This window comes from Daldinia decipiens, assembly GCF_022478715.1.
Source record: "Daldinia decipiens strain CBS 113046 unplaced genomic scaffold F4813scaffold_8, whole genome shotgun sequence".
NCBI classification, from domain to species: domain Eukaryota; kingdom Fungi; phylum Ascomycota; class Sordariomycetes; order Xylariales; family Hypoxylaceae; genus Daldinia; species Daldinia decipiens.
Window position 1 is genome coordinate 735969 of NW_026054551.1, and position 23606 is coordinate 759574.

The following is a 23606-nucleotide window of genomic DNA, read 5'->3' on the forward strand; positions in this document are numbered from 1 at the left end:
GTATTACTATCGAATCAAATCTCTGGTAAGACACTGCTTTTCGTTTGAGTATGACTCGGGGGATTTATCCTTAACGTGGATGAGATAGGGCAAGTGATTCTACTGTGGTAAATAACTGAGGCAGGGTGAACAGGCTCCTGCTTGAGATGACTGACGCTGACATATCATTGAAATGATTATGTACATAACATATAATCCTCTTTCATGCAAAGCATTTGCTGAAATACATATGATTTTTTGACATGGCATGAATAGGCTAAGGACCAGCACCAACGTGCTTCCCTATGTCACCAGGCGCCGATGGAGCGTTGGCTTTTGCAATTCTGAAAAGAAAAATGCATCAAGGTTCACATTATTAGCCAGCACTAAATGCAGAAGTAAAGATCCAACAATTGAATGGTTATTCATTTGTCCTAAATTCTAGTTATGAACTTATGTTCTCCCCCCCTTGCTTGAATCGCCTAGCCTCATGGTAATTATAGTAGTCAAGTTTCCATCTAGACTAAAATCCCGAATCGCTAAGGCCAGGTAACTAGAACAGGGTAATGCTAGCGACGTGTGTCCGCTTGAAGGAACGTGGCCGGCGTGATACTGCCAACGAGAAGCCTCTTGGAACGAAATCGCATTATCATACTCAACGGTACCGGAATAGTCCAAAATACCCTAGGATGATTCAGGGATCCTTATGATACGCGGGAGTCGGCGACAGAGACCGGGAGTTATAGACAACCTATAAAGTTAACGCGCACCACGTCAACGAGATCCTCGCGGTAAACCCCTAGGGCACTATCTTGAGGGTCCAACAATCTTAGCCGCAAAGAAAGGATGCTTAAGTGCATCGGACGGAGTAATCCTTTTGTCCGGGTTGAGCGTTAGACATTTTTCTAGTAGGTCTATGAAGTAGTTGAGATCCCTAGACTCTACATCATTCATGCCACCAGAGGCAGCCAGGAGGCGAGTACGCAAATCACGGGTCGGCTTGACAACGGCCAGGGTCCGTATGGTGGTCTGAATATCAGTCAGCTTCTAGGTCTCTAAATGTACTATTTCAAAAGCTAGACGAAAGAGACGCGGGGTCGAATATAATTAGGACAAAGGGAAGGGTTGGAGGTTGGTCGAGATCGTTAGCTCAACGCCGCAAGACCTGGCAGTACTAGTATCATAGGCGCATTAAATGCACCCCAACCTGACACGGAAGTAATGAAATATGACTGTAGGATTCCATACTGACTGCCCACTTGACACACAGTGGAGTAATCCCAACGGCAAGAGGACGACTAACTTGAACAAGGATATCCGTGCGGCTGGCTTGCATTTCTCCGAATGCAGTCATTCGCTTTAATTGTGACTTGCCTGCAGCTTGCAGCCGCACCCCGGAGCTTACAGCAACCTGGGTTTCCGGAAAAGCGGCTACTTAAACGCTGTATATAAATAGAAACTTGAAGGGAACCATACTAAAGATTCTCCAGCAATATGTAACGGAGGTGTTAATGAAGTAAGAAATGTGAACGTACCTTTCCAAGCGCTTTATCTGTCTCGAGGCTAATGAAATTCCCGAAGTCGTCAAAATGCATATGAGATAATTGGCCACGCTTATACAACTTGGTGCTAAACTTGCCGCGGATTTCCATGATGGCCTTGAGCATCTGGTTGTTGCTGTCACCTGTAAATAGGATTTTGCCGGTGTAAAGCTCATACAAGGTGCACCCTATGGACCACATGTCGACGGCATAATCATACGGCATCCCGAGAATGATCTCCGGAGCTCGATAAAACCGACTGACTAGGTATGGTGTGATTTCGTTGTTCGCGGTTGCGGCGTCTGATCTATCAATAGCTGTGCCCAAGTCACAGATCTTGAGGACATTGCGAGTTTCGTTTACCTGCACAGGATTAGTGATGGCTTAATCCGCTCTGCACGATGTGCTTGCTTACCAAGATATTGTCCGGCTTCAAGTCAGCATGGATGATACTGCATTTGCGAAGATGAGCCAAAGCAACGAATATCTGATGTGCATAGGCGCGCGTCGCGCCCAGATTAATGCCGATATTATTACCAAACTTCCTTAAGACCTCTCTTAAGTTTAGGCTGAGGTTCTCAAATGCAAGACAAAGGTGACCCTTATGTTCAAAATACCGTTCGAATTTGACGATGTGCTTACGATTTTCAGGGTCAGCGTCGTTTAATTTTTGCAAAATCGCAATCTCGGTAAAGCCACCCTTTCTGAGAGCATCGTTGTTCCGCATCATCTTAATGGCAACCGGCTTCTTACTTGTAATGTCGACTGCTCGAGCGACACCGGAAAACATGCCTTTACCTAGAGTTGTTTGGACTTGGTATCGACCGTCCATGATCTCACCGATTCGGATTTTGTAGTATCCATCTTTATCGTCTCCCTCGAGAATGCCACCGGCATTGGGCTGAATAACAGCAAGTGGGGCTTTGTGGTTGTCTACGGCGGTGTCTAGATGAGCGGGTTTGGGGGCAGCAAACTTCTCTTCATCGAACTCTTCGGCGAACATATCGAAGTCTTCGTCTTCGTCGGTCTTCGGCTTCTCTGCTACTTGCGGCTCTTCTATTATGGCAATTTCGGCCTTTTCTTCGGGGGGAAGCGTCTCTCCGTGGGGACCAATGTGACCATGCCGAAGCTCATCTCGTAATTCATCCTCTCTCATATCTACAGTTGGATCATAATCTGCAGCGGAAGGCCCATCGTCATCAGTACCTTTGAATTTACCATGGATGTTGATGAGCTCTTGATCATTAGAAATCTCGATTGCAGCAGGTGACATTCCTTCTTGAAGAACACGAGCTGGCGAGTTCGGCGATGAGGTAACTGCGAAAGGGGTTAGATATTACTCGACATTCTTATAGAGCCAGGAGATCCTTACAAGAACCGGGCGTGTTTCCATCAATGGCCATAGGTGTGCTTGCTCGTGTCCGCCCTGGTGAGGATGCACTCGTCTTTTCGGAAGCTTGGAGAGCTTGGACCAGCATTGGTGTAGCACCGCGTGATTTGGCGAGAAGCTCTTCACGACGTCGGCGTCGGCGTTCTAATTCCGCCTCTATATCTTCAGGCTTCTCTTCGTAGTCCTTATCCGGTTCGTTGGGCTGAGTTGGAGGAGCTGTAAGAGTAGTTTTTTCCGAACTACCTGGTGCACGTTTAGTGTCATTTTTGCTAGTACCTTGTGTTTCTATCGAATCCTGTCGCTCATAATACTTTGCATGATCTTGTGAATGCCGAGGGGTGCCTTGATGGCTCGACCTGACACTTCCTACGCTGTCTTGATCTGGTGCGCGTTGATGCCTGCTGTCATCATACCGCAACTTGCCTTCTCGATTTCTATCGTTCGGTGGTCTATACGGAGAACGAGAGCGGTTTCTATTTCGCTTCCTAGGGTGGCGTTCACGGTCTCGGCTTCGATCTCTCCCTTTAGTACGAGTAGCATAGTCTCGATCCCTATCGTCATAGTAGAGGTTGGGCGCCGATGAACGTGAAGGGGGGCGGTCCTCGTCATCGTACGACAAGCGCGACCGGCGGTAACCGTCGGTATTTTCCTCGTAGTGTACGCGAAATCGTCGCGGATCCGAATCTAGGCGGCTACCACGATGCGAATCACGATCATCGCGGGGACGCTTACGTCCGCGAGGAGAGCGACTTCGTCGAGAAGAGCCGGGGGCATATCTCGAGCCGTTCACATTATCGGGTGATATTGATTTTGAATATCTAGCTCGAGTTCTGTCGATACGGTCAACACCGGTTCCTTCAAACTGAGGCAGTGAAGTTGCCTTCAAATCTCCAACGCCATTCTCTACAATCTCCCCCTCGTCAGAACTGGGAGGAGTTGCCATTTTTTGCTCACTGTATCAAGAAACGATGCCTAGATGCCTAGGAAGCGCGGGGATCTTCCCGATCTTAATATAAGGTGAATACTTGTTAGCCACAAAAATTTCGGTATTCGAGGTGCATAGAACTGAGCCGAACCGTCAAAGCGTCTCTTCAATTCCGTCGCATCGTAGATCAAAATATCGAATACGGGAAGGTAATATATAACGTCCGGCAAGGTATGCAGGATGCCGTGTAGTCAAAGCAAAGAGCTATTACGGGTAAGGTACTTTCCGTTGAAGGGGTATGGAAGTGGATGTTCCTGATCCGGTAATTTTGAATCGCTTCAAGTCTGGACTGCATGTGGTGACGAAGTGATAAAACAAGCTATGTTAGATCTACCAGGTGCTGCGCCTAACGCCTCAATAAAAGGAATTACGTATTACCGAGTCCGAGTTGTTTATCAAATGGATGTTTAGGTTGGGGCTGTGCAGATCGAACCCAAACTTGGCCTAGTGTACCTATGTATAATGTACCTAATGTAAACTCACGTTGTGATTCACGTCTGTGGGACGGTACCTGATACTTCGCACCTTGTGGATCTACCTAAGGCTAATGTAAACTAGGATTAGCGCCATTGGACCCTTTCTTTGTTAGTGCCCCGCGGTCAGCACATCTCTTCGGCTATTCCAGACTTTGGTTTCTTTTCTCTTTCCTTCGCGACAGCCTTTTTCTTCCGCCACTCGTAACAGATAAAGACAACCCATCTGACCTCTCTTGTAAAAACCACCTCTATCAAAAGTACTAGCACGAAAAAACTCGTCCAGAATGGGTGGCCAGAACAGAGAAGGTAATTTGGAATCCACATACGCTGAATAGACTTTGGCTGACAGCGATATTTTGTTAGGCGGCAAGGTCAAGCCCTTGAAGGCTGCGAAGAAGCAAAATAAAGAGTACGACGACGAGGACAAGGCTCACCAAGAGAAGCTGAGGCAGCGTATGTTTCTCAATGACGATTCCATATTATAGCCCATCGCTAACCTCAATTAACAGAAGAGAAGGAGCGCAAAGAGATGGCCAAGATGGCTGGTGGAAAAGGTCCATTGAGCACCGGTGGACAGGGTATCAAGAAGAGCGGCAAGAAATAAGACATGCAATCCTACGATCATGCGATTCACGGAAGTGACGAAGCTATAGCGCCGAGAACAGGGATGCATACAGCGTGGGCGCTTACGGATGGATGACTTTTACATTATAGCCAGGGTTAATAGGAATACTTTATCGCGATGACTTTCAATATACCTTCTATTCCACCTGATATATACATACCTACCATATATACGAGGTAGCTACCTACGCATATATGACTAGAGTAAAATACTGCATATTATACGCTAGACTTGCCTTGATAATGTCTTCGTATAAGTCGTCCCAATAGCACCAAGTAAAAGAGACGGAAGAATTAAAGAGTTCGGCCCACCAAGTGAAAACAGCTGCCAGGACTTTCACCGGTGCCACTAATTTCTCAACAAAACTTACGAGACTTAAACAACCCAACGTTTCCCTGCAAAGAAAAGAACGTAGAAAAAAAGAGAAAAGCAAAAGGTTAATCATTTATCTATATTTTTTGTGTTTACTCTTAGTGGGGGTATAACAGCACCTGGTAATCTAAAGACCCGTTCGGACTGAAACGATAAACGGAACGAATCCGGGATTCCCGTGTCTTACCCAAGGTACCTACATATCATGGCCGACACACATCCGGACTCCGGCCTCCGGAAGCGCCGCGCAAGCTTCGTACAATCCGCCAGGGATGTAGAGCAGAAGATCGCCTCGGCGTTGCTTGTGCTGTGGGATGACCTGCCGTCTTGGCGGCGCGATAACCATTACATCGTCACGGGATATCGTCCGGACAGCAACAGCTACTGGCGGTCCTTCACCTCGATCTTCTACGTCCATAACGATTTCGTTAACATCTGGACGCATCTCCTCGGCGCCATCTTCTTTACCTCTGTGGGAGCTTGGTTGTATCATGTCATCGCACCTCGATACGCATCTGCCAGCAGCTTGGACGTGTTGGTGTTCGCCTGTTTCTTTACTGGCGCAGTTCTGTGTCTCGGTATGAGCGCTACATTCCGGTATGTTCGAGGATTCTTACCAACCCTTTCTGTGACCAACTATGAGCCATAGCCTTTGCTTCGAAGTTATTTGCCTGTGGGTTTACTAATCGATGAGTAGTAAGTCGTCAGCACCTTGTTATCAATACCATATGTCTTATGGTATTCTATGGTGCTATTTAGGGAAACTCTTTTTCTGGATGATAGTGTATCACCCTATCTAGATGCCCCCCCAATACCCTAACAAGACATATTTCCCTTGTGAAGGTCCCTAACATATAATAGACACCCTTTTGAATCATTCCGCGGAAGTAGCAAAGTGGGGGAACAAGCTGGATTACTCGGGCATCGTTTTCCTTATCGTGGGGAGTTACGTTCCGGCCCTCTATTACGGTCTATTCTGCATACCGAAACAAATGACGATCTATTTGTATGGGGTATGTATACCCTTATTGTTCAGACCACCTTGAGAGCAGTCCACCTACATCTCATATGAGAGGAAAACAAGTTCAGGCACTAAGAGATTCTCTTTCCTTATAGATATTCATTCTAGGTTTTGGCTGTGGTGTGGTGTCTTGGGTAGAACAGTTCCGGACACCACGTTGGAGACCCTATCGAGCGGCCATGTTTGTGGGCCTGGGTGTATCTGGAGTTGTCCCCATCTGCCATGCGATTTGGATATACGGCTATCGGATACTCAATGAACGTATGGGTCTTAACTGGGTTTTATTCCAAGGATTCCTATACATCTTTGGAGCGTTTCTTGTAAGCCCCCCTAATGTTTCCCACCCCCTCCCTTCTTAGAGCTCCTTGTAGGCTGGAATATGTCTATGGTCACAACATCTCGTAAAAATTTACCCCAATGTTCTACGAGTAAGAACCGCTAACTTTAGAGTAATATAGTATGCAGTGAGATACTGAAATATCCACATACCGCTATAAAAAAATACTGACACTTATATAGGTTCGATGGCCTGAACGAAGTTTTCCACGGACCTTTGACATATGGGGTAGCTCTCATCAGATATTTCATGTCCTTGTTTTACTTGCGGCTGCATCACATTTGACTGGCATGATTAAAGCGTTCGATCATCACCACAGTATCATGGGGGGAGAATGTTAGAAGGTAATCGACAATAAATTAGAGCTACTGTGTTCCTTACCATGAGGCACCATTTATGGGATCCGGAAAGCTAACCGCTTGAGATAGTCCACAATGGAACTAGTGTGGTTGTGGGGACGCATCGTTGCCCCCTCTCGGGGAAATTAACTATGTACACGGAAGTGACTAGGTAATGTGTACTCTATCTAGAATCAATAGCATTCAATAGTCGATCAACAGGTGGCGAGCATAGTTATTATGTATTTATAATGAAGGGTGGGATTAAGTATGTACGAAGAGTTCTGTTCGCTTTGATAACATGCTTGTGCTATAGACTAAATTGCACTATGCCCTACGAGCGTTCTATAAAACTACCCCTTAGAAAGAGCAATTGATAGGATCAAAGGCGACCTGCTGGGTACGCCTATGAACTCGTATATGGTAAAGTTTATGGATATATGTATAAGTGTGTGTGCTCTCAACTCGTGGCTTCTTAGGTGTCTATACGTTTATGTATGATTAGGTGACCACGTGAATTGCTACAAATTTGTCTTTATCCTACGCCGCTTCATCATACCTTTTCTACTAACTCAACATCACCATCCGGGCCATCCTTCATTTCGATATCTCCATTGCGACCATCATCATCATCACGGTCAAAATTCGGCTCGACCGATTCGAGCCCCTCATGGTGTTCTTCTGGCTCCCCTTGGGTATTCTCAATGCCAAGATCCATGACTCTCACCAGCCCGGACCCCATTGCTGCCGCGGCCCACCAGCTAAACTCCACGTTCGGATTCCAACATAACGCCGTAATGCGTGTTTGGGGCTCGTGGACGACAATAGGAGCTGGAACCATAGTGAAGTAATCCTCATCTGATTCCGCTAGGTCTTCAAACGGTTCTTCATTCGCCGGCTTCTCTGCCTTTTTATTAGCTGCTTTCTTCTCCCCTCTAGCACGCTTGACTCTACTCTCCTTCGCGATCCTCGTGCCTAGTGGATGAAAATTGACTTGAGGTAGAAAGCCATGGAGGATACGACACCCCCCACGGAGCGGAATTTGCTCATCATCGTCATTCGTAGCGTCAGGGAGTGGAGGCGCAGCGTATTCATGCTGAAAAATCTTGATCTTATGTGTTTTCTCCCTGTGCGATAAAACTTTGCGCATGACGTTAAGAGTCCAGACTGATCCATCTGAGCTTCCGACGAGAAGGCATGGGTGACACGTTCCAAACGCTAGACAACTCGTTTGGCCCTCTACGGTGCATATATGACGAGAAAGAGGGAACACCCGAGAATGTACGAAAGAAACGGTTGATGTTCCTGGAAACGAGGTAGGCCATATAGACGCGAAACCCCTTAGCTGGTCGCTCCAGGAAAGGACGTTTGGCTGAAGGGAAACTAACGGGTTTCCATGGTACGTCTTCTCTGCGGTGGGTCGGTTCAAGTCGGTCAAAGTGAACACACCCCCCATAGGCATCGTCGCAATAAGAAAGGGTTTAGAGGGGTAACCGGATACGATGTCCATTATAGGGCTCGAGTGAACGGGGTGGCGTTGAAGTTGTTGGAAGGGCGAAACCGACCATACTGCTACGGAGCCGTCAGAAAGGCCAACAACAATACGGTTCATATTCAGCCAGGAAAAGCAATTTATTTCCAGAGTATGTTCTTTAGGAGGCTCTATAGTGACCATTGGGTCCTGCATTTCTTCTGCCGAAACATTAGCAATCTCCAAGTCTCTCCTATTGTATTATAAATCCTTACCAAAAGTTCCGATGCTATCTCTCTCTGGATCACGCTTGATCTCCATGATTCTCAACTTTCCATCTCCGCACAACGCAGCCAAGAGAGCTATGCCATGCGTAATGGTGAGCGGGACGGGACACCACTGCATTCGTTTTACTCTCCCCCAATAGAAGCATATTGCATGTATTAGTTCCGGAGAGGATCGAACTGGCCGACTGATCCCTCCAGAGTCCTTTTCGGCCTTGAATTTCCAAATCTGAATGGCGCCCTCCTTTAGCTCTGACGGTTTTGGTGCATTATTTAGATCCCTATAAAAGGCCTGGTCCGAATGTGGGATGACTGACATAGCTAGGAACTGGTCTGTATGGTCTTTGACTGGAGCCCATCCCATAGAAAGGACAATGCCCCCAACATCAAGCAGCCAACCGCCGTTCTGCAGCTCATTATTGCTTTCATACTCGATTGGAAGTCCAGAATCCGATAATGATATGCATTCTCCTTGCTTAAGAAGGTATTCTTTCTGATTCGATACATGACCGAGTAACACGCGTATCTCACCGTCGGCTCGTGGAAGAAACCACCGGAACGCCTTCGCTTTATCTATAAGAGTTGATTCTTGCAATGCGGTTCGTATAGCTAGATATCTCTCATACCAATGACGATACTTGTTTTCGATATGCTGGGTGAAATCATTGGGCATCCACCCGTTCCGCGCTACCTCTAACTGGTGGGATCCTTGCGGAAGCTTGGGAGGTAAAAGCTGAAAGTTGAACCATAGTTTCATAAATTCATTAAAGACTTCTCTGCGGTCTTCCACATCACCAAACCAATAATCGACCAGGTATTCAAGCCGCGTCCATCGTTTGACTGGGCCAACGTAAGTCCTTGTCCATTTCTGTGCAGGATCTGTTGGATAGGGCTGTACTTCGCTAAGTGGTTTGGCTGGATTTGGTGCCCAGGAGCGCCTGTTTTTCTTGCGCCTTGATTCAGATTGCCTGCCATCTTGTGATTCGAAGACCGAAGAATCCCGAGGATCGTCGTCCTGCTCATATTTGTGATCCGGCGGTTGGAGGTCTACAACAAATTCGTCGTCGGACAAATCACGGGATTGTCGGGTTAAGTCCGATTGTTCTTCATCGGAAAGATCGAAAGCTAAGCCCTTGTTAAAACGCCTCCCTCGATCTGATTTTCGAAGTCTCATTGTGGTGGTTTTGGCGGCATCTACAGCCAAGACACGTAGAGTTGCGTATGGCTTTAATGCACTTTTATACAATACATTGAAAAAAAAGAAAAAAGAAAGAAAGATAAGCGCCTGTCAGTTCTTTCCTAGGTAGATATAAAGTACTGCCTGATCTGGATTAAAAATGTGTTTATTTTTTATTGTTGATAAGGGTGAAAATAATGAGTACATGTAGTTGTTACAATGTTGTTAAGGAAGTACGAAACAACAAACTGGATAGTGGGGCAAGGGACTGAAATTGAAGTGAAAGGCTCCCAATGCGGTGGTTGTAGTAAACTCTATTCGTTGGTGGGACAAATTGGAGACAAGAATCAACTCTATTTTAAATTGAATTCAGTAAGAAATTATAATGGCTTTTTTCCAATTAGAAAGCACCAAGAGCAATAAAGTCCTCACTACTTTGACCACTCATTACCTCTTAATTCATATTCAACTTACTTCTCGTAGAAATATAACTTGGCTTTCACTACCTAATAACCAGGCACCTAGGTATAATGACTTAGATATACTAAATTTATTCTCATGTGAGTAGATAGCCAATGACGCACATACTCTCTAAACGTTAGTTCGGTAGCATACTTCGTAGATGGCGAACATGTCTGAACGGAAAGTTATACATATTTGACATTAGTTAAATAGGAAGAGATCTAGTGCTATGTACTGATCGCGCAATATAACCTTGAACCAACAGACGATCGATCTGATGTTCTAGACCGTTAAAAGAAAATCCGTGAATCGAGGTGTGGGGACCAATCAGTAGCTGAAGAAATTTTCGGAAAAATGCCGATATCGCCAATTGCCACCGAAGTACTGGTTTGTTAAGTTCCAAGATGTTGGTTACAACAGGCGGAGAATCCGGCAGGGTACGGCAGAAAACGGTAGTGTAGGTACCTAACCCAGGTACCCAGGTAACTACCGTAGCAGTACAGCGCAGCAGGCACTTACAAGGGTCCTTGATGGCCCCTCCCTTGCATACCCCACAGTCTTTGTTTTAACTTTTTTTTTTGTGTTCCGCTGTCGGGTTCATCGAATTAAATTTAGTTCTATGACTCTTGAATTAAACTAATAAATCTTCCAATAATCGTAACATTTTTTGCCATTGATCAGTTACCTACTCCTAACGAAGGTGCTAGCGGGTAGTATTTGAGGATATCTTACCATAGACTGATATCGGCTTGTTGATACCCTCAAAATCTCTGCTGGCTATTCTTATTCTTTTTTATTTAATTTTTGCCGTCTCCCCTCTTTGCGCCATGCTTCGTTCACGGCAAGCTGGCCAAGCCTTAAAGGTTTTGGCTCAGACTTCGCGACAACAACGCCGTTCTCTCACTACGTCGTCCATCTCTTCCGTTGTCCAGACCAAGAAAAATGCCCCTACAGGTGTCAGAAGCCAGGCTACTTCAGCTCAATCGCCCGCGTACGTTGATATCCTTTTCTCACTTACACGCTTTCTATCCAGTAGCTATTTTCCACGATTACTCATTATATCTTTGACTACGCCACTAACATTCTATATTATATAGTCAGGTCAGACAAGCCCCTGCCCCAGCGTTCAACACCGCCAATACGAAAGACCGAAACCATGTTCAACCCTTAGTTAACCCTCGAGCTCCTGAGATGGACGAGTCGTATGTTATGTCCATTCTGGTCTATTTCTTTAAAGCCCACGGTGCTGACCAAGTATTTCTAGGTTCATTGGGATGACTGGAGGAGAAATTTTCCATGAAATGATGCTTAGGAGGGGTGTTAAGCACATATGTATGTTGCATATACGCCTACATGGTATTAGAAGAGACGTCTAATATGAGTAATAGTTGGCTACCCCGGCGGAGCTATTCTACCTGTGTTTGATGCCATTTACAACTCAAAACATTTCGAATTCATCTTACCAAAGCATGAACAAGGCGCCGGACACATGGCTGAGGGTTATGCGCGTGCTTCTGGAAAACCTGGCGTTGTGCTAGTCACTTCCGGTCCAGGTGCCACCAATGTCATCACTCCAATTCAGGACGCCATGTCTGATGGCACGCCGTTAGTTGTTTTCTGTGGCCAGGTTCCTACGAGTGTGATTGGAAGCGATGCTTTCCAGGAAGCAGACATTGTGGGAATATCGAGATCTTGTACTAAGTGGAACGTCATGGTTAAAAACACTGCTGAATTACCGCGACGCATCAACGAGGCCTTCGACATTGCGACTAGCGGGCGTCCGGGTCCTGTGCTCGTCGATTTACCTAAAGACGTTACTGCTGGTGTCCTAAGAAGGGCTATACCTACCGAGTCAGCCATCCCAGGTTTGCCCAGTGCAGCGTCGCGTGCCGCCATGGAAATTTCTCAGAAGCAGCTTCAAGCTTCTCTTCGCCGAGTAGCTGATTTATTGAATATCGCCAAGAAGCCCGTTATCTATGCTGGCCAGGGAGTTGTCTCATCGATTGGTGGACCAGAGATCCTCAAGGAACTCGCTGATAAGGCTTCGATACCTGTTACCACGACCCTCCTCGGTCTCGGTGCTTTTGACGAGCTGGATGAGAAATCGCTCTACATGCTAGGCATGCACGGCTCAGCGTTCGCTAACATGTCGATACAAAATGCCGATCTTATCATTGCCCTCGGCGCCCGCTTTGATGACCGTGTAACCATGAATGTCACCAAATTCGCACCTGCAGCCAAGGCTGCAGCTGCCGAGGGTCGTGGGGGTATCGTGCAGTTCGAGGTCATGCCGAAGAACATTAACAAGGTTGTACAAGCAACCGAAGCTATCGAGGGCGACGTAGCAGAGAATATCCGACAGCTTCTTCCCTTGATCAACATAAAGAGCATGTCGGACCGTAAGGAATGGTTTAGTCAGATTGATTCGTGGAAGGCAAAATGGCCTATGAACGACTTTGAGCGAACCGAACGAGCGGGGATGATCAAGCCGCAGGTTGTAATCGAAGAGCTTAGCAAGCTGACGGCCAACCGAGAGAGGCACACGATTCTCACGACAGGTGTTGGCCAGCACCAAATGTGGACGGCTCAGCATTTCAGGTGGAGGCACCCTCGGACCATGATTACATCCGGAGGCCTCGGCACTATGGGATATGGACTTCCCGCTGCTATTGGTGCTAAGGTCGCTCGACCTGATGCCCTTGTTATCGATATCGATGGTGACGCTTCGTTTAACATGACCTTGACAGAACTATCAACTGCTGCACAATTCAACATCGACGTTAAGGTTATCGTCCTGAATAATGAGGAGCAGGGTATGGTGACCCAATGGCAAAACCTCTTCTACGATGACCGATACGCGCACACACACCAGAAGAATCCCGACTTCATAAAGCTAGCCGACGCTATGGGAGTCCAGCATCGAAGACTTATCAAACCTGAAAACACAGTGGAGTGCCTAGAATGGCTCATCAACACCGATGGCCCGGCCTTCTTAGAGGTCATAACAGATAAGAAGGTACCTGTGCTTCCCATGGTACCCGCGGGATCAGGTTTACATGAGTTTTTAGCATTCGATAGTGGTAAGTATATCGTCTCCCCTATATCCCATTCACGAGCGGTTAATTAATAAGTAAAACAGTAAAAGATAAGAAACGCAGAGAGCTTATGCACGCTCGAACTTGCGGATTACATACCTAGGTAATTATATGTTTTACCTGGATTTTTTTTTGCATCGGTAGTTAGCGATTATGTTTTACTTGGGTCCATTATGGAGGGAGGCAGTTAAGGGGGTTTTGAGGCTATCATAAAAAAGCAAAGTGTGGTGACAAAAAGGAACCGAAAAGTAAGTTTTTAGTCTCGCATCTGGCATCTATGTTAGAGAAGGCCTGGCAAATAGTCGGCATTGCCATCGGTGCATGCTTAACCTTCTTTGTATATGTATATATTCTGCATTATGAGTTCGATTTTCGAGGTTATCAAGGACAACGGTACTCTATCATACTGCTGATGAGCATCAACCATCATGTTGACAATGGCCATTTGTTTTTGAGGCACTTTCGACCAATTGAACATAGCCAGTTGAAACTACACGGATGATAATGCTACACCCACAATACTTGAGTTATATTGGTATGTTCTGTATACTAGAAATATTGTGGCCGACTCGGAGTTGTTATATGTTTGTTAATGGGCTTCACGAATTCTTGGATCATAGACAAAAACCCCAAATGTTATCACATACTAGATTATTGTCTCTTTCAACCTTTAGGGGAGAGTATATCGTAGGTCATAATTCCTAGCTACAGTTCAGTAGATATCTAATCTATTAAATTACTAGTAACGAAATGTCTGGACAAGGCTGGAGTAGATAATTTGGTTTCCGCTGCTAAACTTCTAATACGGATATTTTGACAGTTGCAGTTTATTCCTGGATATGCGTAGTTAAGTACCTGAGGGTCGTGCACCTCGTCGTCGCCGGGTGTACCTAAGTACATACAAAGGTACAACCATGAGTCACTGGCAACCGAGTTTAAGCAGATAAGCCCCAATAACAGCAGCAGCAATCACAGTTGGCATACCGCGATTCAAGAGCGTTTGGCTCATCCGGTCACTGCCCAGACACGACAAGATCTCGAGGATGGCTGGGAAGCCGAGAGGTCCATTCCTGAAAAGGAGTCGCAAACAAATACCAGATTACCCGTCTTGCGGACATGAACTCTAGGCTATCCACCATATAGAGCACATGTATGATGCCAGTTCTAGAGTGTAATGGGGCGCAGTAGCTACGGGCACTATAGTTCCAAGGCTGGGCCTAGAAGATGATTTCTTTTTTTGCTATTTTGGTCTACATGTGACCACGCATTTTATGCCACTGAGGGTTGTTGGTTCGAATCCATGCGCAGCAACTTGAAAATTCTTGTTTTCTTGTGCTTTAATTCGTTTTGCCCTAGGCAACCAACTTTCGATCCGCAACCCCTTTTCTTCCTCCTCCCAAGCAACTAGGCAGCCTTTTGAAACATCATACCACAGCAAGTAATAAGATCTACTTTCTAGAAATATAGTCTATACGTGCGTATACACGAATGCTTCTTGAGCCTATTTAAATTTCTAATACTTGCATTGAGAAAAAAGAAAAAGAAAAAGGAATCATTGCCTGAAAGATTAATTACACAAAAGTGGAAGAATTACGCTCATACTAATTACTAACTCTATGAAACCAAACTTACGGAAATAATGTCACGTAGTTACAGTCTACGTAGATTCTCCTAAACAGTTATCAGACAACAATGCAGAAAGACAGGCGAATATATTGTAGTTATGCGTAAGTCTCGAGTTTCTATTCTTAACGCCTCTAATGGGCATGTAAATCGTGATCAGACAATCAACCTCCGTGACTCACATTGCGACATGGAGAGTGGATAATAACTTCGACTCGTAGCCCCTATCGAGTATAGAATTGCTGTGTATCGGGTAATAAAACGGTCAACCTCACCGAAGTCTTACCCTTTTCGTAATGCGAGACAATATAGGCATCAAATAGCCGGTTTGCCTGGATGCTTCATAACTGCAGATACGACCACAAGACCCGACTAAGTGAGTCACAGCATCTGTGAACTTTGCATAAGGCGGTAATGTTAACTAATTCAGCATTTGTAATGTTCAAAGTTGTTGAGCAAAGCCCCTAAACCGGCATATCCCACGTTTTACCGGGGTCAGAAACCCGCTGTCGGCTCCGAAAGCCCACTTAAACCAGGCGGAATGGCCCTCGAGCCGAGAATCATTGGCCGCCATTGGAAATCTCGCAAAGCGAGAACGGCTAGCAACGTCGTATGGTCTGCTCAAAATGCTCAACGTTCCTCTCGGAACTGCGAGATATTTAAGCAGCAGGGACCCGGTGCAAATGGTTAGAGCTGTTCTTGGCATCTTTACGAGCCAAAAGCCAGCTTCCCGGGCTCCCACATCGTCATGTCGGAAACCTCGTCTCGCACCAGCCACAGTGGCAACAAGTTCGAAGCCGCCATGACGAAAGAGAACGTAGAAGATGGCCTCGAGGAGAAGTTAAATCCGCCAGAGAAAGATAAGGAGGAGGGCAATTCTGGGCTATTAGCCGAGCCCCTGAGTGAGCAGCCCGTCGTCGACCAGCGGCCAAACTACTCCGCGTTTACAGATTGGGAGAAAAGGGGCATCGTTCTTGGTGCTGCTATCGGGGCCTTCTTCTCGCCTCTCACAGCACAGATTTACCTACCTGCACTCACGGTCCTAGCTCAGGAATTCCACGTTACGGCTAGTCAGATCAACTTGACTGTCACTACTTACATGGTACGTTGAAAATCGGAGAAAGGGGGGTTGTTTAACATGACTCGTCAGGGTAGATCATATCCCAGACCGTAATCGCTAACTATTCATGTGCAGGTTTTCCAAGGGATTACTCCGATGTTCGTCGGGTCTTTAGCGGACTCCGCGGGACGCCGGCCGGCTTACTTCATATGCTTCGTCATATATATATGTGCTAATATTGGATGTGCCCTAGCGCCTAGTTACCCGGCCCTGCTAGTCCTCCGCATGCTGCAATCTGCCGGCTCTAGTACGACCGTGGCGCTCTGTCAAGCAGTTGTCGCCGACATCATTACCTCGGCCGAAAGGGGCAACTATGTCGCGTACACCTCTCTGCCCATTCTCCTAGCGCCAGCCATAGGACCTGTGATCGGTGGCGTACTGTCGCAGGAAGTTGGCTGGCGTTTTATTTTCTGGATCCTCGCCATCCTAGCCGCGGTAGTTTTTGTCATCCACGCGTTTTTCTTGCCTGAGACCTGCCGGGAGATCGTGGGAGATGGATCGATCCGCCCGCACCCCGCTTACCGAACGTTCTGGCAACTGTGTAAAGACGCCTTGCGGCGACGCCGCGAGCGCCGCAATCAACAGTCTAGTGGCGCTCCATTAGCCCACACACCATCACGCGTATCGACGAAACGTAGCCTCCATGTGAAGAAATTCAATGTCTGGAAATCGATCACGATTCTCCTCGAGAAGGAGATGTTCCTCCTGCTCGGGTATGGCGGTATTGTTTTCACAGGATTCTACTGCGTCGCTACCGTCATGCCCACGCAACTAGCTGCTAACTATGGCTTTGATGAGATCAAGGTGGGGCTTATGTACCTCCCTATGGTCGGCGGCAGTATAGCTGCCGCTATCGCGAACGGGAGATTGATGAATTGGAACTACCGGCGGCATTGTAAGCTACAAGGTGTTCCATTCGAACGTAGCAAGCAGCAAGACCTATCCGACTTCCCGATTGAGCGTGCCAGGCTCGAGATCGGTATTCCAATGCTGGCCCTATGCATAGCATGTATAATCGCCTGGGGTTGGGTATTCGAATATCATGCACACGTGGCCGTGCCATGTGTCCTGCTATTCTTGCTGGGCTGGGCTGTAATCGGATTCAACAACACGCTCAACGTACTTCTTGTTGATGTGAACGTGGGTAATGCGGGAGCTGCTACCGCGAGTAATAACTTAACTAGATGCCTGATTGGCGCTGCAGCGACTGCGGTGATAGGGCCCATGATAAACGGCGTTGGGATTGGATGGGCGTTTACGATATTGGGCTTTATATACATAGCTTTCTCGCCGATGCTGTTTTATATCCTGAAGTATGGGATCAAATGGCGGAAGGAGAAACATGAGCGTGAACTCGCAAAGAAGCAGAACGGCGTCGGCGTTGAAAAATAGACAGGTAAACAGTACGTTCCCCCGGATGGGATAGATATAAATCATGCCGATTTGCAACTTAGTTAATGATTTAGCTATATGTTAGTTTGAGGACTCAATAGTATTTAGTTAGTAAAATCTAGAAACCAACTTAGGCAGTTAATTCTACACCCGGTATTGAAAATAGAGGTGATTCACATCGCAAATGTCTCTTCGAACCAAGTCTGGAGGGCCGAAACGGTCCTCACTTGTGAACCTGTGTCTCCCTCTCTCGAAATTGTGGACGTAGGCGATCAATATTTTACAGATTTCAAGATTATGTTATAATCCCCGTCTCTTGCCTAGCTTGCTCACTTTCGCAACCTGCTTCTCTTTGCTGTGCTTTCTCATCTACCGTAAAGTCACTTTTGGCTTTACCAATCCTGACGAAGCCCAAGACTAGCAAGATGACTCCGGCTCCACATCCGACAGCGAACCAGAAAGCCACCTTGTAACTTTCTCCAAGCCCACTCGATCTACTAATGACAGCAAAGTCCGCCCAACCGAGAAAGAAACTGATGCCCAGGTATCCCAACCCATTGATACATGCTCCTGCTAGGCCTTGCTGATGTTTGGGGACATTGGTAGTAATGAAGATACTGCTCACGTTGAAGCTAATATCAATACCTATTGTCGTACACACCATTGCCGGGAAAACCCACCGCCAATAATTAGGATTTTGGGGGATGAGGGTGAATAGGAGAGGACATATTACGAAACCTGTCCCAGCCAGCAGGAGGAGTATAGTTCCAGGTAAGCGATGGAGTGTCAATCCGCCTAAGAGAGCGATGATGATTCCACCGGCAGCCATAGGAGAGAACCAAAGTGCGGCGAGTAACGGCGGGATTTCAAGGACAATCTGTATACTGGCATAAGTTAGTATATTGAGTTTGTATTTCTTAAATTGCAGATTGGGCAAGGCCTTACTAAAAACTTGCGTATAAGAGACATATGCCAAAGCAGCCGCATGCTATGAAGAGGACGAGGAATATTGGTCCGATGTACTTGATAGAAAATAAGTCCAAAGGTAGTAGAGGAGAATTGGCAACCCATCCTTGCACATAGATAAAAGCCGCAAATGCTATAAGCCCAAGTATAAATGTAACGATGATCTGAGGGGAAGCCCAATGGCCTTCAACGTGGGAGGCATCGGTGATGGCGTATGTAAGTAGACTTAAGCTGCAAATACTAGTAAGGCAACCCCACCAATCCATTAAGGACCAGTCGCCACGCTTCCACTCATGAGGAACGCAGAAAAAGGTCATCAAGCACAAGGAAGCCAGTAGTATAGATGCAATCCAAAAAAACCAACCCCAGTAAAGGAACTCGCCCGTAAGACCTGCAACAACGATCCCAGAGAAGAAGCCCAAAGGCGCACAACCACCATAAAAGCTGAATATAACGTTCTTTCGTGGACCGGGACGGTAAGTGGTTCCTAATAACGTCGTACCAGCAGGTAGGAAGGCAGCTGCTCCCACTCCTTGGAGAGCTCGACTCGTTAAAACCATCGGCAAAGTGCGGCTGAATCCTCCAACTATCGCCCACAGCGTTAGCCATGATAACCCCCCGAGATAGATAGGGTAGCCGCCGAACATATCGACAAGCCGGCCAAAGGGTAGTAACAACGAGCCGGCGACGAGGGAGAAGACGGTGATGGGCCAGGTCCTCTGGCCGGGGTCGATACCCGTGTCTTCGATGAGCACCGGGAGCAATACGCTAAATCCGCTGATGAGGAACTCCCCCATCATCACCGAACCGAGAACGGATATACAAAACCCTACTTCAACCCAGCCGTTAGCAAAAAGTAAAGGTCTACTCCTTCCAAGCTTCTCGGTATCGATAGGACCACCATGAGAGGATGAGGACGATGTATCATTGTTGCCCGAGGGGGTTTCTGGAGCTGTGGCAGCCGCCGACTCTATATCGGTAGCCATTTCGATGGCTTAGTCGTCCTTCGGCGGCGGGGGGGTATATCGCAAGAACAGCGATTGGATTTACGATGTCGAACGGCCCCCAATACAGGAAGATTACTTCGTGGTAGCAGGGTTATAGCCATTGTATCCATGATAAAGTATTGTATTTAAGTACGTTCATGAAAGCAGATAGTGTCTGTGGAATTTGGAACTGGGAAGTTGACCGGTTGTGAATGATGGAGCGTGACTATATTTCGTGATCACCAAAGAGGAAGCCAAGATACAAGATGTGCGTCTAAAGTTTTTCCTCGATCTTGAATGGCCAACCCCATCCCAAATAAAGCATGCCACTAGCAATGGAAAGCTGTTCTAGCTACGACGTGTATGCGATCTTAGGACTAGGGTCCTACCGGGGCGCTGCCATAATTTCTCTATATATCCGATATATATCGGAGCGAGTATTAACAGTCAGAGTCCAGATGCGGCCCTGACTTCGACTTACACTTCAAAGCTGGTAGTTAATCATGTCTAATTCACGTCTAGTTAGGAAGCCAGGCAACAAATCTAATAGCCAAATATAGTATATAGTATATACTTGGTGGACAAGTTGACCGGCAGTGACTCACCGGCCTCAGTACCTCACGTATAACGTCCTCGAAAGGGTGAGATATTATTGAAAACTCCTTAATAGAACTAGATCTTACGGCCCTGGTATTATTTAAGATATATGATTGTCCCAGTGTGCCGTCTTAAAGTTCCGTCTCGCATTCCAAAGATGTTGGATAGACAGACTAGCGGGATACTACTGCCACGGGATCGTCAATTATCAGGTAATGAAGGGTGATCGCCCAACGACCATGTATGGATGGGTTTCCCTGTTGACCGTATTCCCTAGCGAGATAAAGCTAGCCGTACCAATTACAACGCTTTTCAGCGCCTTCTTTTTTGTCTCCGGCGACGCTCTAGTCTTAGTAACGGGGTAGAATGCTGATAAAGGTATCCTTGAGCTCGTCAAATTTCAGACCGAGGATGGTAGTACCAAGACATGGAAGCCGGCCTTGCTTGGCAGCAGTGCGTGGTTATAGATACCCGCAATTGCGGATTTGAAAGCAGCCCTACGGACTATTTCCTTCCAGTCTTCCGTAGTATAATTCTTCGGTGGTCTGGTCCTTTCAGTCTCGGCTTCCTGGCAGGCGGCATTTTGGAGTTCTGTTGGCTCCATCAATTTTTTACTTACCGGCTTTGCCCTTTCCATGGAGGATACCTAGGAATACATACTTCAACAATTACTACTTTTGTTGGCTCATAGACATTTTTGATTGGTTCTGTCTTCCAGTGGTATGATCTCATGGCATTCCACCCAGACGACTGGGCGACTTAAGCTAGGAAAATCCCGGTAATTCAGGTACCCAACTATCATCCCATCGTGTGAGATTATGTATGTATTGCAGGGAATTTCGCTCTCGCTTGAAAATGTGGTGATACCCAAGTGGGCGAATGCGAATTAAGAATGGAATGGAAGGGAGGGTTGTCCTGCCTATGTAGATAGTAAAATATTCATCTAAAATCTAAAATATTGTTGATTGTCAGTGACGAAAGACGTGGGGAAGCGGGGTTATAGTGGAAATTTCATTATGGAAAGTATCGGTTGGTCGGGTTCTAATTGACGGTGGCCGGCCAATTGCTCGGCGCGGCTGTCCGCGGGGTATTCTCAATCTTAGCTAAGGTGGGCAGGTACCTCACGATAATCATGGGAAATATAAACATTTTTGCGATCTTGTGACATGTATCTCTGGTTTGTCCTACAACTATATATTTCATTGCCTCTTTTAATCCCTCGTCGTTCCCTTGTTCCCTTCTTGTAAATACTATAAAAAATATAAATATAATCTCGATTATTACTTTGGCAATTTAAGCAAAGCTAAAGATTGCTAACGATAAAACTCAATTAACAAAGAAGCAAGTAACTATAGGGCAAACATTCATCATCCCTCGAAGCTTGAAGCGGGGCATCGACACTTAGACGCAGCTATTTTTCCTTTCGCTTTCTATTTCCCCGCGACTCATCTGAGAATACCTAACATACCCAACATAATCATAATCGCAACTCGACAATATGTCGGGTCCTGTACCTACGGTCACTGCATTGCAGGACATATACACCCAACAGGCTCTAAATGATCAGACTGCGCGGTGGAACAAGCTGCTTGACAAGTTTCAGGCCCTCTATGGCACCCCCGCCCAATTCGTCTCACGGTCGCCTGGTCGCGTGAATATCATCGGCGAGCATATCGACTACTCTCTTTACTCGGTATTGCCCATGGGAATGACTCCTGATGTTATCCTTGCCGTATCCACCGATCTAGAACCCTCACAAGAAGGCAGTTACAAGATTAAGATAGCTAATGTCGACAACGAGCAATTCCCGACTCGTGAGTTCGATGTGTCCTATTCCGAGGTTGATATCGACGCAACGATACATGAATGGACCAATTACTTCAAGTCTGGGTTGAGGGGGGCGCTACAATTGCTAAGGAAGAAATATGGAGACGATTTCAAGCCCAAGAGTATGCAAGTGTTAATGGACGGGACAGTGCCTGCTGGTGGTGGTCTAAGTTCCAGCGCTGCCTTTGTAAGCGCCAGCGCGTTGGCTGTTATGGTTGCCAACGGCGAACGTGATGTCGACAAGAAAGCTCTGACCGAGGTTGCTATTGTCAGTGAGCGGGCTGTGGGTGTCAACTCTGGAGGGTGAGTCTGCCTGGTTAATTGCGTGGTTATTATTAATATCTTGCAGAATGGACCAGTCCGCTTCAGTATTCTCTGAACGAGGATCGGCTCTCTTGGTTTCTTTCACTCCGTCTCTCTCGGCGCGGCCGGTCTTCTTTCCCAAAACGAACCCTGAACTGTGTTTTATGGTCGCACAGTCATTTGTTACTTCAAATAAACAGGAAACCGGTCCAATTCACTATAATCTCAGGGTCGTCGAGTGCAGCATGGCAGCAGCATACCTAAATGCCAAGTTATGCCCTAGGGGAACTGAACTTCCTAAAGATGCTGGCCCACTAGGCGTATCCATACGCGGATTCCACCAAAATTACTTCAAGGATACCACGAAGTCGATGCCCGAACAACTTACCGAGTTGATTGAACTGACTAAGTCCACGCTCACTCAGGAGCAAGGATACACCGTGGAAGAAGTTGCTTCGGGTATTGGCATCTCGGTTGATGATGTAAAGGCTCGGTTTATGTCCAGCTTCCCGGTACGGGGCGAATACTTCAAGCTCCGCCAGCGCGCGCTACACGTATTTACCGAGGCTCTGCGTGTTCTCCAGTTCTTATCCCTTCTAGAAGATCCGGCACAGGCCCCCGACTCTGAGCACACAGTCGAATACAATGCTAAGCTCGGAAAATTACTAAACGAAACCCAAGACTCGTGCCGAGATGTTTACGAGTGCAGTTGTCCCGAGATAGACGAGTTGTGCAAGATTGCGCGCGAGGCCGGGAGCTACGGTAGCCGGTTGACCGGTGCTGGCTGGGGTGGATGCAGCGTCCATTTGGTGCCTGCTAATAAGATTGACGATATCAAGAAGGCGTTGCTTGATAAATATTACTCTAAGCGGAACTTGAGTGAAAAGGACCTAGAAGGAGCAATTGTTGTCAGTCGGCCGATGAATGGCAGTGCAGTCTTCACACTGAAAGAAGGGAAGATTTAATCCTGCTAGGTTATGTAGGTAGTATATACCGTATGCTGTTAGCAATTACAGAGCATATATATTATGTGGACACTCGACTCGATTTCCTAGTTATGCGTTTGCAAGATTGATAGTTCTGGTCACCCTTTTGTATTCACGGGTATGTTTAAGGATTCTGCTACTCTATCATATTCATAATCCCCGACTTGAGTCTCGAGGCAACTGCATCTAGTTGTAGTGTCATAGCATGATACTCTTTAGGGGATAACATGGAATATAGACTTCAGCGATTGCG

General features: G+C 46.7%; 8 protein-coding genes across 8 annotated transcripts; 5 read left to right on the forward strand and 3 right to left on the reverse strand.

Annotated features, from left to right (window-relative positions):
* Positions 1-200: 200 nt before the first annotated feature.
* F4813DRAFT_352343 (kinase-like protein) lies at positions 201-4242 on the reverse strand. Its single transcript, XM_049242514.1, has 4 exons — positions 2893-4242; positions 1936-2837; positions 1515-1883; positions 201-1008 (listed from the first exon to the last, which is right to left on the reverse strand). Exons 1-4 carry the CDS (start codon positions 3851-3853, stop codon positions 787-789), a joined length of 2454 nt encoding a protein of 817 aa, XP_049101865.1. The 5' UTR covers positions 3854-4242; the 3' UTR covers positions 201-786.
* A 215-nt stretch (positions 4243-4457) lies between these two features.
* On the forward strand, positions 4458-5338 carry F4813DRAFT_352347 (translation machinery associated TMA7). Its single transcript, XM_049242515.1, has 3 exons — positions 4458-4677; positions 4735-4824; positions 4881-5338. The coding sequence occupies exons 1-3, from the start codon at positions 4656-4658 to the stop codon at positions 4973-4975; spliced, it is 207 nt and encodes a 68-aa protein (XP_049101866.1). The 5' UTR covers positions 4458-4655; the 3' UTR covers positions 4976-5338.
* On the forward strand, positions 5316-7356 carry F4813DRAFT_352352 (HlyIII-domain-containing protein). Its single transcript, XM_049242516.1, has 6 exons — positions 5316-5964; positions 6230-6381; positions 6485-6709; positions 6848-6853; positions 6909-7070; positions 7155-7356. Exons 1-5 carry the CDS (start codon positions 5574-5576, stop codon positions 7065-7067), a joined length of 933 nt encoding a protein of 310 aa, XP_049101867.1. The 5' UTR covers positions 5316-5573; the 3' UTR covers positions 7068-7070; positions 7155-7356.
* A 29-nt stretch (positions 7357-7385) lies between these two features.
* F4813DRAFT_328691 (WD40 repeat-like protein) lies at positions 7386-10104 on the reverse strand. The gene is made up of 2 exons (XM_049241097.1): positions 8811-10104; positions 7386-8756 (listed from the first exon to the last, which is right to left on the reverse strand). Exons 1-2 carry the CDS (start codon positions 9991-9993, stop codon positions 7618-7620), a joined length of 2322 nt encoding a protein of 773 aa, XP_049101868.1. The 5' UTR covers positions 9994-10104; the 3' UTR covers positions 7386-7617.
* A 944-nt stretch (positions 10105-11048) lies between these two features.
* Positions 11049-14266, forward strand: F4813DRAFT_352358 (acetolactate synthase mitochondrial precursor). The gene is made up of 5 exons (XM_049242517.1): positions 11049-11449; positions 11556-11660; positions 11723-11790; positions 11847-13538; positions 13598-14266. Exons 1-5 carry the CDS (start codon positions 11286-11288, stop codon positions 13654-13656), a joined length of 2088 nt encoding a protein of 695 aa, XP_049101869.1. The 5' UTR covers positions 11049-11285; the 3' UTR covers positions 13657-14266.
* A 1488-nt stretch (positions 14267-15754) lies between these two features.
* F4813DRAFT_328746 (MFS general substrate transporter) lies at positions 15755-17780 on the forward strand. The gene is made up of 2 exons (XM_049241098.1): positions 15755-16278; positions 16372-17780. Exons 1-2 carry the CDS (start codon positions 15925-15927, stop codon positions 17686-17688), a joined length of 1671 nt encoding a protein of 556 aa, XP_049101870.1. The 5' UTR covers positions 15755-15924; the 3' UTR covers positions 17689-17780.
* A 1-nt stretch (position 17781) lies between these two features.
* Positions 17782-19762, reverse strand: F4813DRAFT_328750 (membrane transporter). Its single transcript, XM_049241099.1, has 2 exons — positions 18634-19762; positions 17782-18572 (listed from the first exon to the last, which is right to left on the reverse strand). Exons 1-2 carry the CDS (start codon positions 19638-19640, stop codon positions 17984-17986), a joined length of 1596 nt encoding a protein of 531 aa, XP_049101871.1. The 5' UTR covers positions 19641-19762; the 3' UTR covers positions 17782-17983.
* A 1826-nt stretch (positions 19763-21588) lies between these two features.
* F4813DRAFT_328765 (galactokinase) lies at positions 21589-23605 on the forward strand. Its single transcript, XM_049241101.1, has 2 exons — positions 21589-22367; positions 22414-23605. Exons 1-2 carry the CDS (start codon positions 21736-21738, stop codon positions 23330-23332), a joined length of 1551 nt encoding a protein of 516 aa, XP_049101872.1. The 5' UTR covers positions 21589-21735; the 3' UTR covers positions 23333-23605.
* Position 23606: the final 1 nt, after the last annotated feature.